At 38.6% G+C, this 19,183-nt stretch overlaps 2 protein-coding genes across 2 annotated transcripts in view; one reads left to right on the top strand and one right to left on the bottom strand.

Annotated features, from left to right (window-relative positions):
• The window catches only part of fhip1aa (FHF complex subunit HOOK interacting protein 1Aa), a 34,172-nt gene extending 33,816 nt beyond the window's left edge, over positions 1-356 (bottom strand). The window contains exon 1 of the mRNA XM_062429757.1: positions 183-356. The gene's annotated coding sequence lies outside the window, so the exon portion shown is untranslated. The remainder of the gene's footprint in view (positions 1-182) is intronic.
• Positions 357-2,329: 1,973 nt separating this feature from the next.
• sh3d19 (SH3 domain containing 19) lies at positions 2,330-18,980 on the top strand. The gene is made up of 21 exons (XM_062432251.1): positions 2,330-2,414; positions 8,571-8,610; positions 10,017-10,057; positions 10,351-10,390; positions 10,602-10,728; positions 11,238-11,427; positions 11,514-12,569; positions 13,317-13,430; positions 13,739-13,851; positions 14,360-14,400; positions 14,500-14,713; positions 14,807-14,875; positions 15,017-15,160; positions 15,246-15,318; positions 15,959-16,089; positions 16,207-16,265; positions 16,359-16,588; positions 17,411-17,445; positions 17,583-17,769; positions 18,391-18,497; positions 18,612-18,980. The coding sequence occupies exons 1-21, from the start codon at positions 2,333-2,335 to the stop codon at positions 18,720-18,722; spliced, it is 3,204 nt and encodes a 1,067-aa protein (XP_062288235.1). The 5' UTR covers positions 2,330-2,332; the 3' UTR covers positions 18,723-18,980.
• The last annotated feature ends 203 nt before the right edge of the window (positions 18,981-19,183 follow it).

Here is a 19,183-nt window from a genome sequence, read left to right as displayed (position 1 = left end):
GACACCAAACCCCTCCACCCACCCGCACATGTCAATCACAGAGTCAGACAGATACAACAAAACACACATGGCCCAGCAAAACCACACATGTCACGGCGAAAAGTAACATTTCACAGGTTAGTTAAAGCTATGAGTGCAAACAGGCTCAGTAAGTGTTGTTTTCAGCTTTCTTTCCTTCTTACCGTCACACGGACGGATCCTCCGGTTGGACGGAGAGAGAGAAAGCGCACGGCAGTTTGTCCGCCGTCGATCTGCAGGTTTTTAACTACAAACACACACTCAGTATGTCCTTCCAAGGAATAAACAACCGGATCGATGTTGGTCACAGCTACACAATTTCTCTCCTTGGCAGCCTAACAGAGCGCAGAGATATTACATGCGTAACCAAGCTCCTTAACCTGGTCCACAGCGCACAAAGGTGAAACTGCTCTAATCCTCATTTCAACTCCTCCCACTGTGCGCTGTGCCAGGCCCACATCCAGCAGAGGACTGTTTTCACTCTCATGTGTTTTTCATATGCTACACTCTAGTTTCCCTCACGAAAAATAGCAGTATGAAAAATGAGAAGTGGCCTCCATCACAGTGAAAGTATGAATCACTTCAGTAGTATGACTAGCATATGTGAAACTATATTAATATCATTGTAATTTATTATTGCAATCCAGTCAAACATGTTAAATCTGTCTGGTCAACAAGCAAAAAGGTTTCCATGACACACTTTCCAAAACCTGAATTTGGATCAGAATTTCAGAAGTTTCCTTGTCTCCTTTTCTGAATTGCAAGATCAGTCTGATTGTACAGATTTTGAGGCATAACAGGTGTCATGTGCAGTGGGTTCCTTTGATCCAGATCAGATTAGATCATTCAGATTTGACATATGGTAAATCTGCACAATATGTCGCCATCTGTCGGACAAAGAAGTGGGTCTCAATGAATATGAGCTGCAGTAAAAGGGTAGATTAATGGATGATAAAAAAAGAATGGAAAACAAATAGAAATAGGAAAGTGCTCTCTTGTTCCATGTCCAGGTAATCCCCCCCCCAAAATAACTTTCAGGTGTTTAAGTCTTGTTGTCGACAATAAATTCTATTTCAAACTACATGCAAGATGTATGGTGTATATTTTACTCTAACATCTCCTTTTCTAAATGAATTGGTTCCTTATAATGCCAGCTCACTGTCTCTAAATTTATCCTGTATCCAGACTCTATAGACAAAGACAACGCCAGTATTTCTAACAATATTTAAACCATTAGGATCAAATGTTTTGAAAAGGTAATATGAGTCTGTAGTGACATCTGGTGGATGAGCAGTTGAACTGCATCTCTCCAAAAATATTTAAATATCAGCGAGCAGACCACCTATGAGGTCACGAGGTCAGTTTGGTTAATCAGGAGATGGTATCTGAAAGGGATTCCTGTCATCAAATTTAACACAGATGACATTTGATAAGAAGCCTAGGTGGAAAATGTTTCAGGTGAAGAACTTTGTGATAGGTGTGAAGACACAGCTGCCACTTTGAAGCCAACTCACTTCTCTAATGTTGTGTTCCTGGCACTGTGGAGCAGCATTTACACCTTAATTTGAGGAAATATACTGAACTTCTGGCATCCTGTCAAAGATTTCAGAGTAAGTTGGACATGTTTTGCATCCCTGTTTAAAGATTAAACATTTGGATATTCAACCCATATATGTTTTTCCTTTACAGTGCCACCTTCTGTTAGCCTGCAGTTTCCTTTTCACAACCGTGTAGCCCAAAAGTTGATCTTATAAATACTTATCACTGAAATATGAGGCACAGTAAATTATTTATTAGCCATTAATGACAATGACAATTACAAATGACAAGCTCTGAATTTTTCTAGCTTAACCACAGTGTCTTGGTTCTTTTTAATTCCTTAAAGTTTTTGAAGTTCAGCCACAGGTTTGTCTGAGGAGACAAAGCACCAAAATCACTGCCTGTTCACTTTATTTTGTTTCAAACTCCAAGGATTGGCTGGTTGCTGATGTTTAACAAGGTTAAACATGAAGTTGAACCTATGAGTTAATGGGTTAACATTAGTCTTAGCCTCCTGCTGTCACTGTGTCCATGCAGTTTTGGACTGTGTTGGCTGTTGTGGCCCGGACAGTGGCACCACCTCCACCCTCTGCAGGGAGACAAAGTGCTGCTGTGCGCAGGACAGACTGCAGAAACTTCCAGCGGACAGGACACAAACGTTTTATGTTTTATCGACCGTGTACAGAGATGAAAGAACAGTCAACTGCTCTTAAAGCGTGATTGTTTGTTTAGATCAGTGTTCTTTATTTTTATTTCTACATTGTTTTAAATCCCGATGGCCGAAGCCCAACGAGAAGAGGAGGAAGAGGGGGAGCGCAGAGATCTGCGGGACGTGCGGGGCAGAATCCAGCCAGCAGGTTTGTTTGGGAACATAGCTGACCGTCCTCTGATGAGCTATAATCATTTAACCTAGTTTAATTAATAATAATTAAATAATAATAATTCATATTAAAATAATATATATATTTGTAGTTCAAAAGGGGACATAAGTTAATTTTGACGTTTGAAAGTATAATTGACGAGAAGCTTTGTAATTGGCAGTGAAGTGCAATTAAATGATTTGTTTAGTTGTTAGCGTACTTTTTCCAGGCAGCCATGTTTTCACCCGTTAATTTCTGTACAATGAAAATCAATATGAAGACTTTTGAAACTTACTTGAGTTGTAAAGTTCATCAGTCTAAATTGATTTTGTTAAAGTTGTATTATCATTTCAGCTGAGATTCATATGAAATCTCTGCACTGCTAAGAACAATGTAACATTTACAAAAATGGATTTAGACTTGATGGATTGCACAAATTAAGCACATTTCAAGTCTGCTGTTTGAATTTTATGACTGGAAACCAACTTCTGTCTAGAAAGGAAAGAAAAATACATCAGATTTGTATAACTGTATGTCATGCTTTTTGAAAAGACTGCATGATTTGTAGTTAAGGTGTTAAACGTGCCAAAAACACTGGTATGATCCTTGAAAAAATGAATGACTTATCCTCTTTTCACACACAAAAGTGTTTCTATATGTGTACTGTATGGGCAGAAACACACCGAAAACATTACACTTATCTTTTAGCATGGGTGAAAATCTTGAATAACCTGAAAATATGTGTGTCGATAGCTGTGAAAACATGGGTGAAATAAACATTAGGTGTTCTTTTTGTTGTGTGTATTTGAGCTTTGACATCTCTCCTTCAGTTGCTATGAGACACAACCCTGTATGAAGCAGTGTGGCTGCAAAACCTGGAGCTGGTAGAAGTGACTGTTAGTAAAAAAAAACATTTTAAAAAGTGTTTGTTTGTTTATATATATATTTCGTACAGAATACTAAACAGGAAAGAGTTCTTCTGGCTAAAATTGGGCACTGTTCACTTCCTGTCTAAAACAAAATTCAATTAACAATCATTCTACAAAATCAACTACAAACAGTAGTTTTTGCAAATTCATGAAGGGAAAGTATCATTATTACGAGCCACCGGTTCATCATCGTCATGCACCGCTGATGAATATCTCAGTGGATTAAATATAAATGGCTGTTACAATTAAGAGTAATAGAGCAGAAGACCTGTTTGTCAGAATCATTCACTATCACTGTAACAGCAAAACTTTAAACTTTGACGCACATCTCATAGTAATGTGTGTCACTTATTCTGAAAGGAAACAACACATTTTGTTCCTTTAAGTTTTGATTAGCAGTACTTAACTTGTGATTTACCTTTATGAACAACCATTAGCTTGACATACAAGCAGAATTGTCTTAGTTCGTCCTGGTTATATTTCCGTTATGGTCCAGAGGAAAACTTTATTGTCAGTATGACACACTGTCCTTTGTTGGTTGTTTTCTTGGTAACACCTGGTGTTGGAACACTTATATCCCAATTTTCCTCTGTGCCCTGCCCTGCCCAGCTATCTGCAGCCGGTGAATCAGCTCAGACTAACCCTCTCCACCCCACCACCCAACCGCACCCTGACCCCACCAGCTGTCTGGATGGGAATTCCTGTCAATCCCTCAGGGCAGACAGGCTGCTGTGTCATGAACAAGCTGTCATTTTCTTCCCTCTTTTAAAATAATGTTACAAAATGATGCATTCCATCATTAGTGGTTTGCACTGGCCTAGGAGCATTTATGAATCCACATCAGATGCTGTTTTTGGTGGTTTTCACTGTGAATCATTCGTCTGCATTGACACCGTCTAATCTTCTCTGACTAGCGGTGCACATCAGCTGCTGACATATTCACACATGACGCCATAATCTAGTCTTGTTTTTCAAGTGAGGGCAAGTCTGTTGTTCAGACCTGGATTTTTTTATCACAAATTATACTTCACTGTGTACATTTTATATGAATTTCGTGCTAGATATCGCGGGTCTGCCTCTAAAACAAGAAGTGTTGCATTTATTCCAGCATGAATCAATAGACTTGTTGGAAATTGCCTCTAACCAAAGTTGGAGACAGACTAAGACTTAACCCTTACTGAGACTTAATGTTATTCTGTCTTCTCTAGTATTGATAAAGTTCTGGTTGTATAACATGACACAGAGAGAGACAGAGAGAGGCAGATTGTTTTTCTTTCTTTCTCTTTGTTGCCAGCCTTTTCACCAGCTGCTGTGTGACTGCTGCTGCTGTGCTGAGTAATGACAGCATGTGTTCAAGTGAGAGCGCGGCTGTGAAGGGAAACCTCTCTTGCTGACCTCAGCAGCTTTATCGTGCGCTTGTGGTGTCTTTTCAGGTGTCGACGTCCCCCAAATAGAAGGGCTGTTTACTGATTTGAAATCTTTATAAGTGTTGGAAATCTCAAGGAATCTGGCAGGGTTTTCCATTTTCTCAACTTAAGTGCTAACTCAGTTGAATAATGTTTTATACGTTTTTTATATGGTAAATCATATGCTAAGTAAATCATTCTTCCAAGAGTACTTAATGAGAGACCATTTTAACATGATCTGAGTTAATTTTTTCCTTAAAATGTCTGCTGGATATCCCAGTCTGTTTGTCATGACAGCTGAATGTAGATTTGCAGTTTTGTACGTTTAATTAAGAGTATATCTGATCTAATGTGTATCTGCTTGATTCCCTTATGTTCTGCTCTTCTTGTCTCTGTAGGTAATATAAGAAGAGTCTTATAAGCCAATGTGGGCTGGGCACCTGGTGTAAGACAAATTAAGTTCAGTTCAATTACTGTCCGGTGATATTTGCGCCATGTAGTAGATGACACTAATAACAGATGAAAGCAATTACCCTCATCTGGTTTATATTGACCTAAAAAAATCTGACATAACCTGTAACTTGTTTTCTCACAGGTTATATCGGGATCAGATCTGTTACCTTCTGATCCACATACCAGTGTGTTTTTCCTTTCACTCCCATTACTGTCTCCTTTCATGGCTGAGGTCATAATACACAACTATACTCTGCAGTCTCCAAGTTAATGCTCTTTATAAATGCATTGTATTTGAAATTATATTGTCTCACTGTTGCAAACTTTCCAACTAGTGAGCTATTAAAAGTGTTGATTAGTTTTGATTCTGAAATATCATTAAAACTGCTATTTACCGTTATAATTACTATCAGAGTGCATCAATTTCCCACCCAAAGCACTGCAAAAGGATTAATGTTAATATAGTTGGCTTGACTTTTGTAACAACCTATTATGGTTGTTTCAGAGAAGAAACGTTAGAAGACAAACACACGTTACACTTATTTGAAAGTCACAAAACATTACTTACAAAAACTTACTATTTTCAAAGCGTTTCATGGTCTTATGTGGAGTACTTATCTGAAGTGTTTTTAATGTATGAACAGTAGAGCTCCTCGGGTAATGTGGGAATGTTTAAACTGAGTTTAGCTCCTGTGCTCCAGGCTGTTGAAACAGTCTCCCAGAACATCAGAGAATAGATATTTTATAATGTAAACTCAACAGCTTGTTTTTTTGTCTGGACTTTGCCAAGAGTCTTTCTATAATCATAGGATGTCTCTTAATTATTTGAAGTTTTTAGTATTTGCTGTGTATCTGTATACTTTTCTCCAATTTGTTTACTTCAGCATTTAGCTTACGGTGTGAAACAGTTTACAAGAATTCAGGCTCTTGTTTTGGGTTTTAGTTGTAAATTGTCAGTTGTACTAATCTGTATGAAAGATGCTGTGATTATAAAGTTAAATTAGTTTATTAGTAGTTCCATTTTTATTGTCTTAGCCAAACAAAAAGGCAGTGAAGTTAATGAAGCACTTGCAGACTCATGCTGTTTATAGATGGTGCAGAGTGACCTGAATATCCCTATGACCTTTTAATTTGCAGGAAAAAGACAGTGACAGTGTCAGTGTCATGTGGCACCACCACTTCCTGAATGACCACATTCCAGTTCGTTAGATTGGCCAAGTAAACACAGGAGAGCTGAGACATTACTGGGCCCTCCCTCTCTTTTCTTTTGTCTGTGGGTGTGTGACTGCAAGCCTCAGCTCTTAGTCCCACTGAAACATCACAGAGACACTCAATCGGTGTACCGGGAGGAAGGATCTTGATGGAAATATCCTGTTAATCCTGGAGGTTTTATATTTATTGGTTGAATTCCTCTGCAGGTAGGGTGCCTTGTTGCATAGTTTCACTAAAGAGACAGTGTCTGTACAGGGCGACACAACTGTGTCTTTATGTTACGTTTATCAGTCTGCACATACAAAAGGAAGTGATGAAACTAAGACCAAAGACCTGTTTGCCATTGAGTGAAAGTACAGAAGCTCCATTCTCACGTGCTGTTAAAGTGTAACTTGAGGAAGCAGCAGTGTGGCAGGTAACGAGTAACAGGTGTAACAGGTGTGTTTGACTGTGAACTAGGTCATGGTTTCAGGCGCGAAGCATTAACAACAAAGCTGACTTCAACCTTTGCCTCTTACATTTCCTCTAAAAAGTTAAGTCTCAAATATGAGGAAAAATATTTCAATTACTTCCTAAGAGATTATTTGCATTACTGATACTACTCCTTAGCCTGACTATGAATGTGAAAGCTACTTTTAAACTTGTTTACCACTTATTGCTTAAGACATGAAAATCTGGCAAATGCCAAATACTAAAGCAAATAATAGAAGGAAGTGTATTGGGTGTGTCTGAAGCATTGCCTGAAAAGTACCAGTGCAAAGTGCTTTCATGAATGGGAGAGAACAACATTAAAATTCATTTTAGCAGTTTGGCTTTCCACAAACATTATGTAGAGTCTGTGTATTATCTAGCTACAGTGCAAAAAAATGAATCTATTGTATATGAATTATGTGAAGCAGACAAAATTAAATGTGCATTGATGATATTTAAAAATGAAAGTAGGAGTTGCACTGACATCATAGTCTGTCTCTGTATCTTTTAATAGTAACATGCTTCATGCTTAGATAACAATTGCTTCTTTGTAAATTTAGATTTACACCAATGTGTTTACATAACTGGTTCATCAAGATTTAACAGCTGATCCAGCTGGTTAGGGTTAGGTTCTAGTATTTCTAGTTCAAACAGTTCAGAATCTAAGCTGAAGAAAATATGATTGAAAATGAAACAATACCTGTGAGTTCAAGTCAGCTTCACTTTGAATGCACTGAAATCCATATCAGATGAGTTGTGTACGAACTGTAGCCCTTTTTATAAAGTCCCCTAATTTTTTGGTTGGGGAACCAAAATATATGGGACTAGGTTACAAATCCATTTACATCAGTGAGTATCTGAAGTCTAGTAATCGTGATGCTTTACAAAGACTATACTGCATTTCTTGCTTGTTTTGGTGACTTTTACTTTCAGTCTACTCTTCATCAATTGAAACACGTGATCAGATGCATTGAGTTCCTGTTGCTCACTTGGCCAGACAAGAACATTCCTGTCTTTTCCCTAAAAACTTCTTGGTTGCCTTGTTTGTCTGCTTAGTATCATTGATCTGCTGCAATTCACTAAATGTACAGACAGAAGTGCCACAAGTTCTTTACTGTTCAGTCAGAATGGATGTGAGCACCTTCAGACACCCTTAACAAACACAGAAGGGTCAATTTAAGCCACAATTTGTTTGATTAAACTCAGATCTTTATTGGGTCCAAATGTATGTTTTTTTTGTCTTTTTGTGCTATGTGATATAATTGCAACCCTTTGATATGACCCTACGTAGTATACCATGAGATGATATAAATGTTCTACTGTCAGAATTTGCCAAATAGTTTATGGAGTGGTAGCAACCCCAGAATATTTCTGAGTGTGCTTTTTTAGGCCATTATGGGCAATGCTGTAAATCAATGAGCAGGGCTGTTTTATGGTCATATTTGATTATTATATTGACTTCTGCATCAATGTGACTAAGTGTCTCAATTTGTGAGGTATTTCATTAATTGGATAAAACAAAAGGAGATGCTCAAATTGCTCCACAAAATGTACTGTACTATGTTAATATCAATATTGCACAAAGAAACTTGTATATACTATGATAGAGATGAGTGCCAGGATGCTACTGTTGTTGCAACACCTCACTTATGGAAATAGTAACACTCTGTTTTCCTTCACAGATCATCCAGAGAGAACCAAGCCAGATCATTTTCATTCCAGGTTTGTCATTTTTGTCTTTTAACTTGTAGTTTTATACATCAAATCTAATTGTGTAGTTTCACCAAACTGAATCTGTGGCTGGCAAAATAGCACTGTCCCTTTAACAGTCAGATCTGCTGATGGTTGAGGTTGTGAATGGACCAAACAATGCACTGATCTATCCTCATTGAATGACAGACTGAGGTCAACATGGGGACGGATGCATCATGCTGCTTTTTTAGTTGTAGTTTAGAGACATTAAGGAGACTTGCTAACTGACCTTTGTAGACCTCAACAAGACCAGGAAAATTATATAAAAACATAATTGTTGATAGACCACATAGGCTGTGTTATGATCCTGGTGTTTACATCTTAGCCAATCACTTAACCATGTGAGGTGGGCGAGGATTGTTGGTCTTTCCCCCAGATAGTTTACATCACCCTGCTGCAGTCTGTCCTTAATGAGCAGGATATGTGTTAATGATGCATCTGCCTCCTCCGTCAAGAGAGTTCAGTGTAGCTTTAGTAAAGAGAGCATTGGCACAGAGTATCATATTAGTTTAATCCCTGCACTTTTCAAAGAGAACGACACAAAAGAGACGGGATCTTAATGTAATAGCGCTGCTGCTGTGAAGTTTAGGATTAGAAAATATCTAAACCCTTGAGAGGAAAATAGTCTGAGGATAAAGTGCTTGGTTCCTGTCTGGATATGATGTAATACTCAAGAGCAGTCATTTGAATTATGGTTGTACATCCTGTTGTAACGTGGAACTGGTGACATCCACTGGTCATCATGTTTTTGTAAGGTAGGTGGATTTTAAACAAGCACGTGACAACGGCATTTGCAGAGATTTTATTCTTCTCCTATGTAACTTTTTTTAAATAGTGGAGGTGTGTTTTGTAATATAAATCTGTGGTAATTTTTTACTTTAACCTATATATAAAATGTTTATGTGTTCAACAACCAACACTTTGTTAAATAGTCATACAGAAGTAAACTAATCACTCCATTTGCTTCTTTTTAGTTTATCCCCCCAGCACACTGCATACTAAAATGCATAAAATGACATAAAAGTAATCTTTTTTAAAACCAGTCCATTTTATTGTATTTCCTTTTAAATCTTTTTTATAATATTCTTTTACCTATCTTTGTACAGTTCCCGGCCTATTTTATTGTCCTATGTATTCTCATTTTCCTCTTATTACTTTAAAGTTAGACGTTAGTTTAAATATTTTGTCATTACATAACTTGGCATCAATGGAATAAACTAGCAGCATGACCAGAACATCTTGTGCAGTGTTGCCAGGGGCAAATGAAGACATTTCCTTTTACCCACTGAGTCATTTCAAAGGTATGACACCAATCGTTTCTGTATGTGTCCCACACCTCATGATAAATGGATTTCCTGTTCTGTTCTCTCTTTCAGCCCAGGGCCTCTGTCTTCTATACGAGCTGCTATCAAACGAAGTGAGTTTGATGACATGATGGGTTTATTCCTTGAATGTGAAGTTTGTCCATGGTTGACATGTCAGTAGTAAATGTTTGTGATAATCTAGGTTAAACACACTCTTTTTAAATTAAAGTTTTCAACCAGATATTTGATGGAAGCTTGATAACTTACTGTTAATGAAATCTTCAAGTTTCTATCTGAAATGTAAAAAAAGCAGTGTAAAAATGTGAAATGTGATGTACTGTATATGTAAATTAAAGCGCTGAGCAAGTAAATTCTGACAGCTAATATCACTTTTTTCTTCTTTCAGCAAGAACAAACTCTCAGGGTGACATTACCAGAGACAGAAGGTACTGTTATTGTTATTATCTTTTATAATCCATGTTCATGTTTACTTGATCATTGTATACTTTGCTGGCACAATTGAAATACACTAAAATCTACAAAATCTACATCTAATTTGTTGCCGATAAGAGTAGTCGATAAGAAATAATTCATAATGTAGATTTGATGTGTACATTTTTGTTGGTATTCTGAATATAAATATGGTTTCTCTTTCAGGCGACCAGAGATCACCATCATCTCAGCAGAACCTCTGGTCAGCAACAACTGGTTCCCAGGAACTTCTGTGGTTTTTTCACCTCCCCCTCAGTCAGGCTGGTCTGCAGGCATCCAGACTGTTTCCCAGGTAGGCCTGATCTGAATGTCTGTGACAGTCCTTTAATTCACTTGGATGTTAGCCAGCTTGTGGAGGTTCTCAAAGATTAAGTGTGGTATGCCTGCTGAAGAATATTTCATCCTAATGAGGAAAGTAAAAAAAAAAAAAAAAAAAAAAAAAAAACACTGAACAGGGTCATATGCAGTATTTTTTAAGTAGGCTTTGAAGCCTTTCTCCACACTGCCAGGAATTAAATTATAATGTTGGCTGAAAATGTATTGAATTAAATTATATTACTATAAGTAAAGAAAATACTAGTATTCCCACTGTGTGTGCATTTCTAACTGTAAACTCTTTCTAAAAAACCCAAATTCTTAGAAGAATTGTGAAGGACATGTCTGTATATAAATCATAAGTGTATATACAACGCATAACAAAGTAAAATATCCCACCACATACTGGAAATGCAATAGTACATTGGAAAATAATATGTGTGCATGTGTGCATGTGTGTGAACACCTTTCTTTTTCATGACTTAGCCCCCACCATCCTATGACCAGGTGATTAAAGAGACCCAGGAAGAGCACATTTTAAAGCCCACTGCAGCCCCCCGCCAGTCCACCTGCACCACCACAAGTGCCACGCAAACCGACCCCGTGCGGGAAGACGCAGCCGTCACTGTCCCACAGTGCAGTGCAACTCCACCGTCGGCAAAGAAAAGATCTGCTGGTGAGGCATTTGAGAATCATTGCTAGTCAGTTTTAAGTTTCAATCTATTTCTGCTACACAAAATCATTCCTTACGTTGACTTGCAGGTAAAAAGCCACAAAAACCACCAAGGCCATCGTTGCCGAAACCGGTGGACAGAGAACCGGCTGCTGTTATTGCTGGACCCAGTGATGGGAAGGTTGCAACAAATACAACAGCATCCACAAACACTGAGGAGCAATGTGACTCTAAGACTGATATAAAAGAAGACAACCAGGCAGAGTCTACTCAAGCATACACCAGATCTGTTACTGTGCACTGGGATATTCCTGTAAAACATACTCCACAGCCTCCTTCTGCCTCTGCTATCCCTGCTGAAACTACTCCTCCCTCTTCAGACTCAGAGCACAGTCATCGCCCCGTTCCACTTCCTCGTATAAAATCCCGAAATCAGGCCATCAAGGAGGAGGCTAAAGTTCAGACTTTGGTCAAACTCAGTGAAAACTGTGACAACGTTCAAGTCGCCTCAGTCACTGATCCAGAGGATTTCTCCTCAAATAAGTATCTGAAGGAATTGTTGGAGGTCTTTAGTGTAGATAACGAGTGTGAGGATAACAGTGATTACCAATCAGACGAGGCCTCTCAAGGTGAAGATGCTAGTAGAGATATGAGTGCCAGCCACAGTCAACGAAATATCCGGGCAAGGATCCAGGCCCTCGAGAGCCAAACAGAAAATGGAAATGTCGTTGAACCAGCCAAACCAGAACCTCTACCCAGGAAGGCCACAAACAAACCTCCAGTTGCTGCTAAACCTTCCGTATCTTTTAAGCCTCAGTTAAACCACAGCGTTGATAATGACAATCAAAACGTACCAACCACAAACATCCCCCAAAGCCCTACACCAGCCCCTAGACCTCTACCACCCAGGAAACCTGCAGGACTGTCTGTAAGAGAGGAACTAGACACTTTACTCGCTAAGGGCCCCGTCCCACACCGGTCACGTCCTTCATTATTGACCAGAGCCAACAGCATCTATGAGGAGGAAACTTTAGCAGCTCCCCCTACACTCCCAGTGAAGCCTTCCAAGGAACCTCTGAAACCTAACCTTAACATTAACAACCACAACTCAACCGTGGTCAGAGGGTGGGTAGACAGTCCATCAAGTGAGTAGCATTTTGTTTTAAGGTTCATAATGTGCAAGACAGAGCACTCTGTAGGAATGCATCCGATATTCTTTGTGATTGATTCATCTGTGGATTAATCTATTGATAAATATATAGTTTTATCATAATAATATACTTTTTATGGACTACTTTTCAGAACAATGTGCTTTACATGAGTCAAAACTATAGAAGCAACAAAAGTTTTGTCTATAAGGTTAAAAATGATGTCATCAGTTATCAGAGCCCAAAGTTTTCAAATGGCTAATCTTGTGTGAACAAAAGTCAAATAACCAATTTTTATATTTGTCTGTTGCCATAGTAAATATATGGTATTTCAGGGAAGTTTGACCTTCAGGGAAATGTGCATATTCTTTTTGTCTGTGAGTTACAGAAGATAATTGATACCACTCTCATGTCTGTGTGTGAAGTATGAAACTAAAGCTAGGAGGCAGTTAGCTTAGCTTAGCATAAAGACTGGAAGCAATTAGCCCAAGTTTTGTTTGTCAAGAGTATATAACTCCCTGTGATTTTTACATTTCTGTTTCAGATTAAACACATGAGATAATAGCTAGCTGTTTCTCCCCATTTGCAGTCTTTATGCTAAACTAGGCTGATGCTAGGCTAGTTTGAGCGACACTGTTCTGGATTACATAATAAAACTTGCCTGTGATAGCATGTATCCTAAGAAAACAGAACATTGGTAGGCTAAGTGTAACATAATGGATATACAATAATCTCTTTGTTCAGATCAAATACCAGTCAAGCCCCAGCGTAATGTGGACAACAATGAAGGCTCGTTCACCAGAAATAGTGTAACAAGGAGACCAACCACCATCAGGGTTCCCAGCAAATCTGATTTATGTGAGTCCAATGTACTGTAAAACATGTGACTGTTAAAATATTGTCTGAATTATGTCAAAATATACTGAAGTTCATTTGTTTAGTGTTTTGTATGATACTACAGAACTGTTTCCTAAATAACATATACATATACATTGTACATACCTTTCTATCTTTCTATATTTTAAAATACCAAAATAGTTTGTGGTAGACATGTACATCCAGAGAAAGAAGGCAGGTGCTGGACCAAATACCAAATATATGCTAAAATACATCATAATGGAGCACAAGTTTTCACTATGTTGTAGTAAAGATGGGTGTCCTCTCAGTTTCAGATCATGTCCAGGACAGTCCTCCTCCGCTTCCTGCTCAGAAGCCCATAGGCTCCCTGAATACCTCAGTGAAAAAAAGCCTGCCCCCCATCCCCATCCAGCCTTCTCAGGTAGGATTTGTATCACACAGTACAGCTTTCCGAGTGTCGGCTCAGAACATCCTATCTTCTTATATAAAAAGTAAAGTGTCCACAATATTGTGGTAATGCATTTATGTTTTAGACCTGAAAATACACTAGAAGGGTGATTTTTCTTCTCATACAGTGCTTTTGTGGGTTGGTATTTCATCTCTAAATCAAAAAATAGTTCTTGGGATTGGTTGCAAGGTTTTGTGCTATAGTGTGTATCCTATCCTATAAACTGTGATGTGGTGCATTTTGAGCCCAGAAAGTCTCTTTCTATCAGGTTTATCTTGTCTGTCAGCCATGTAGCTTACCTGCTTCATTTCCTCTGTTTTCCACAAACAAAGAAAACCATTGTGGCTCCATGGACACATTGCTTGCTGTTGAGCCAAAGCTAGTTGCGGTTTCTATGGTTACTGTGGTGTCCAGTACTGTACACTGGTTCAGTGAGTCTATTTTACTGCTACTAACACACACCAATTGGATTCTTCTGCAGGAGGTTTTCAATGTTGGACCGGAGCCATCACTACCACCTCGGTAAGAGAGGGGACTTCATTCAGTAAAATTTAAATCTTAAATGGTAGTGAACTTTAAAAAGATGATGATATTTAACTTGATTATGATGTTGAACTTCAGGAAGCTCAGTACAAGCAAAAGCCTCCCACCTCGCCCACCTCCAGCTAAAACAGGCCCTGGAAGACCTCCCCCACCCAACCTGCAGGCCACAGGTCGATCCCAGTCAAGACCAAAGGAGGCTTCACCTAAGCCCCAGACACAGAAGCCCCACAGGAAAGGACCTGTCTTACCCCCAAGGCCCAACCCAGGCCACCGCCTCTACAACAAATACACTGTGAGAGACTTCCCAATGCACACCTGTGCACTGTCACTATATATAAAACACCTTATGATTAGCATTTGTTTAATTTTTGCTTTCCTCCATCAGCTTCAACTTCCCCATGGAATCACTGTCTCTGACTACAATGGGAGCAACACAGGAGAGCTGTCATTTCAGGTGACAAAACAAGCTTCTTTTTTTTTTACCAGCTTAGTTATATAAGTGCATTATTTCACACATTAGGCTACATTACACTGTCAAGTCAGATCCACAACTATTCAGCAACAGTGAATACCTTTTTGTTGCCCTTTTCAATAGAAAAATGAAGTGCTTCTGCTGCTTGAGGAGATTGACCACAACACATTTGAGTGCCAAGTTGGAGATACCAGAGGTAGAGTCAACAAGTCGCGCATGAAGGTCATCACTCCTCTTGACTCCGTCTTAAACATGCCCTCATCACAGGTAACTTAACTTTCATTCAGGACCTTCCTTTATGCCCACTGGGCTCTGAGAAAAATTAACCTAAAAAGAGTTTTTCTCTCTACAGAGTGCCAGTCCAGCTGGTTCAGGTGGAACTGGGTCTGGGCTGAAGGTTCAGGCCATACATGACTTCACACCAGGTGACATCATTTTCTTTTAAATAACCATAGAGCTGTGAGAAGTGACAATATCACAATACCACTGAAATAACATAAATATACAGTATAAACATTTTGGATGTGTTAAGCATGTTGCTGGAGTCGGGAGGAAATTAGTATAGCCTAAAGACTGGAGGCAAGGGAGAAATAGCTAGCATGGCTCTGTCCAAAGTTTCAATAATCCACCTATAAAGCTAAATAATTAATACATTGTTTATTTAAACTGTAACATGAAAACAGCTGTTTGTGTTTTTGGGGGAGTTGCTGGAACAATTTAACATGTTAAGAGAGTATTAGAGCTGCTGGTAGGCTGATATTTTGAACTTTGGCCAGAGCCAGGCTAGAAGTATCATCCTGCTTCCAGTCTTTATGCTAAACTAGACTAACCACTTCCTGGCTCCAGTTTTGTAATTAACACATGAACATGAGAGTGGTATTAATCTTTTATCTCAGTCTTGATAAAAAGCCAATAAGTCCATTTCTCAAATGTCAAACTATTCCTCTGATTCTAGATGCTGGCTGAAAAAAAATCAAAAGCAGACAATTTTGTCAAAGGATTTGTTGGACTTGGGAGCTGGATGATATTTTTGCTATAATAGTTAACTGTGTGTTCTTGGCACAGAGGGTCCAGGAGAGCTGGGTCTGCGTGCAGGAGATATTGTGAGCATGGTGGAGCAGGTGGACAGCGAGTGGTACAGAGGCACTTGTAGAGGATCTACTGGTTTCTTTCCTGTCAATTACGTCAATGTCCTGGTAAATGTAATTCTTGTTCATGCAGACATCACCTGCAACAATATGTGTCAAAACACCTTTTTGGAGAGATTTACATTACGGCTGGGGAAATTCATTATCATTGTCTTCTCCATTCAGTCAGATTCATCAAAACCCATTGTTGAAAGGAAAGCGAAGCCAGCATCTGCAAGAGTCAGGTAAAGTTTTGACATCATTAAATCTGTGCACAGGCATTTACAAACTAACATGATGAATTAACTTCATATTTAAAATGCTGCATGTTTTTGAAGTGGTCCCAGATGCATGGCAAGGTTCGACTTTGAGGGCGAGCACAGCGATGAGCTTACATTCACTGAGGGCGATATCATCCAGCTGAAGGAGTATGTGGGACAGGACTGGGCTCGGGGACAGATCGGAGTCTCGACTGGAATCTTCCCTCTTAACTTTGTAGAGGTCATCGAAGATCTGCCTCCGCCTCCAAGTCAGCAGCAGATGCAGCCCAACAAGATAGCGCTGCCTGGTAAGATTACCTAGAAGACTAAATCCACTCTTTTCATAATGTGCTGACTTTGGTTTAATACTATAATTTATAATATACCAACATGTTATCCTCTTGATCCTCAATCAAAAACAAAAGAGCGGCTGTGTCCATCAGTGAAGAGCCTCTATCCATCCTTTTCCTTTGTGTTGGCTGGCATTTTACTCTGTGGCATGCCAGGAATGTGTGCTTCTGTTTGTGTTTCATTAGATAGCTGTTTACAATAGGTCTGTTTACACACTCCTGCAACCAGGTCCACAGCCAGGAGATAGAAATACAGGCCTCATGAGTTCTCTCATGAGTTTAATAATTACATTTTTCATCTTTTATATTTAAAATTAGTTGTTTAAGTGTCTTTTCTGCAGGTTCCCTCTTAAGTCATCACATGTTCATTTAATCAACACAACTAAGTGAACTCTAATTAATGAACTAATACACCAGTCTTCCTACTAGAGAATTACTACTAGATTGTTTCCAGGAAACTTCTAATTATTAGAAAATTACAGACTTGCATATAAAGCATCAGTTTTTTAATTAATTCTAAATGGTGTTTCAAAGGTCTCTACAAGCTGCTTTGAGTTAAATTCTCATCAAAAAACAACAAATCAGTTTTTTTGCTGGCCCTAAGATTTGTAAGAATTTAAATATACAGAATATAAAAAGTATGTTTTTAAGTACAAAATGTAAACTTCCATATATATTCAGTGTTGTTTTTCTCTTCCTCTTTTCTTTCCTGATAAAATAATAATTAATGATGAAAATGTATGATCATAATTTAATAATATATGTAATTTTATTCCACAGGCATGGTTGCCTCTCCTAGTGCCAACCCTAAGGTTGCCAAACCGGCTCAGGTAACCAATATTTGTATAAACAGAAACCTCAATATGGACGATCAAAGTGTTGCATATTGTGCACGTGTTCTGTTTTAATTACCATCTGTACCATCTTTTATCTTGTCCCACTCGCTCTGTAGGCGTCCCAGGCCACTGTGGAGTGGACGGTGGCTATGTATGACTTTTCTGGAAAGTCAGGGAACGAGCTTTCCTTTCAACAGGGCGACTGTATCCTGATCACCCAGCATATCAACGATGAGTGGAGCTGCGGCAGGCTCAACGGCAAAGAGGGCATGTTCCCGAGGGCTTTTGTTGAGAGCAGCACTGGTATGAAGTTCTCACTGTGTTGTTGAAATGATGCAATTCCTGCCCTCTACAGAGGTTACTATTATCTGCAGTATTTCCAGTGTGCCTCTGTTACTGAACACATAATCAGAGCCAATTAAAACAAATAATTAAATGGGACATCAGTGAGACTGTCTAATAGTGCTACCATATGGTTTGTTGAAAAAAAGTTTTATTTTAATTACAGTAAAGTTAGGGCATTTTTTACAGTAAGCACATATTGTCACTACAGTTGCAACTTACAATTTGCTTTTCATTATTGATCTTTTGACCCTTTTCTTATTTTATTTGGTGAGTATGATGTCAAAAAATGGGGAAAAATGTCACAATTTTTCTTCCTTAAAGCCCAAATTGACATCTTCAAATTGTTACACTTAAAAAAAAGTTTACAATCTCATAAGTCAAAGACAACCATCATCTCCTTATAGTTGAGAAGCTGGAACCAGGATGTGTTTGGCATGTGTACTTGAAGCTTGCTCCTTAAATTATTAGTTTTCAAAAAAGTTAATTTTCAACCAAGTTTTTCCACTTTAATTGGCACAAATGCCTAGTTTAGTTAGTTATTTCATTCATTTACTTATATTGTTTATACACCTTCCTCAGCAGGCCAGCAGTCATCTAACACGCCGCAGAATAGAGCTGCTGGTGGAGGGACAGGCCGAGCTCTGTTCGACTTCACCTCAGACTGTGATGAAGAACTCTCGCTTAAGGTACTGTGGTTAAAATTTCTCTCCTATCATGATTAATTTGCATAAATTCACAGTACAAATATCATCTGTTGAAAGCGCAGCCGCTTAAAAATCTTATCATTCCTCACTCTGCAGGTTGGGGACGTTGTCACCAATCTGGAGTCCATTGATGAAGAATGGTTTCTGGGTGACTTAAGGGGGAAACGGGCCCTGGTCCCTAAAAACTATGTAGAAATACTAGGATAGATATGTGGCTGTCAGTACAAAATGAAAGGGACACTTGTGGATGACCAGAACTGAAACGAGGCCTAAGGACAAATGTTTTCCGTTGTGGAATTTATAAACATGAACTTATTGTAACTAGAAAGCAGTATTTCATCTCCAAGTAGTGCAAGATATTCTCCTGCAGCATTAACTTAAAGTGTTTATTGAATAATTTACCTTGGTTATAAATAAATAGTGGGAATCAAGCCGTCAATTCAAATTGACTTACAACTTATTTGATTCACCACTTATACATGTGCACCATCTAGTGGTTTGTCCCTTACACTCCTTCATTAAAGCTTAATCACCTGTTGCATATTGTACAAAAAGTGTCCTAATTTCACCCTTAAGCTACACAACCTGGTCCATTATTTGATTACATGGAATAGTTTAACAAATAAGGACAATAGAGTGCTTACTACCAAATTAAGTTGTAATTGCAT

This window comes from Scomber scombrus, chromosome 2 (genome assembly GCF_963691925.1).
Source record: "Scomber scombrus chromosome 2, fScoSco1.1, whole genome shotgun sequence".
Taxonomy (NCBI): Eukaryota; Metazoa; Chordata; class Actinopteri; order Scombriformes; family Scombridae; genus Scomber; species Scomber scombrus.
This window is presented reverse-complemented; position numbering and strand designations above follow the sequence as displayed.

Coding starts and splice junctions, on each gene's coding strand:
- sh3d19 (XM_062432251.1), top strand. CDS start 2,333: ATGGCCGAAGCCCAACGAGAAGAGGAGGAAGAGGGGGAGCGCAGAGAT. Junction 12,570..13,316: donor GTGGGTAGACAGTCCATCAA/GTGAGTAGCATT, acceptor CTCTTTGTTCAG/ATCAAATACCAGTCAAGCCC. Junction 14,876..15,016: donor CAGGAGAGCTGTCATTTCAG/GTGACAAAACAA, acceptor CCTTTTCAATAG/AAAAATGAAGTGCTTCTGCT.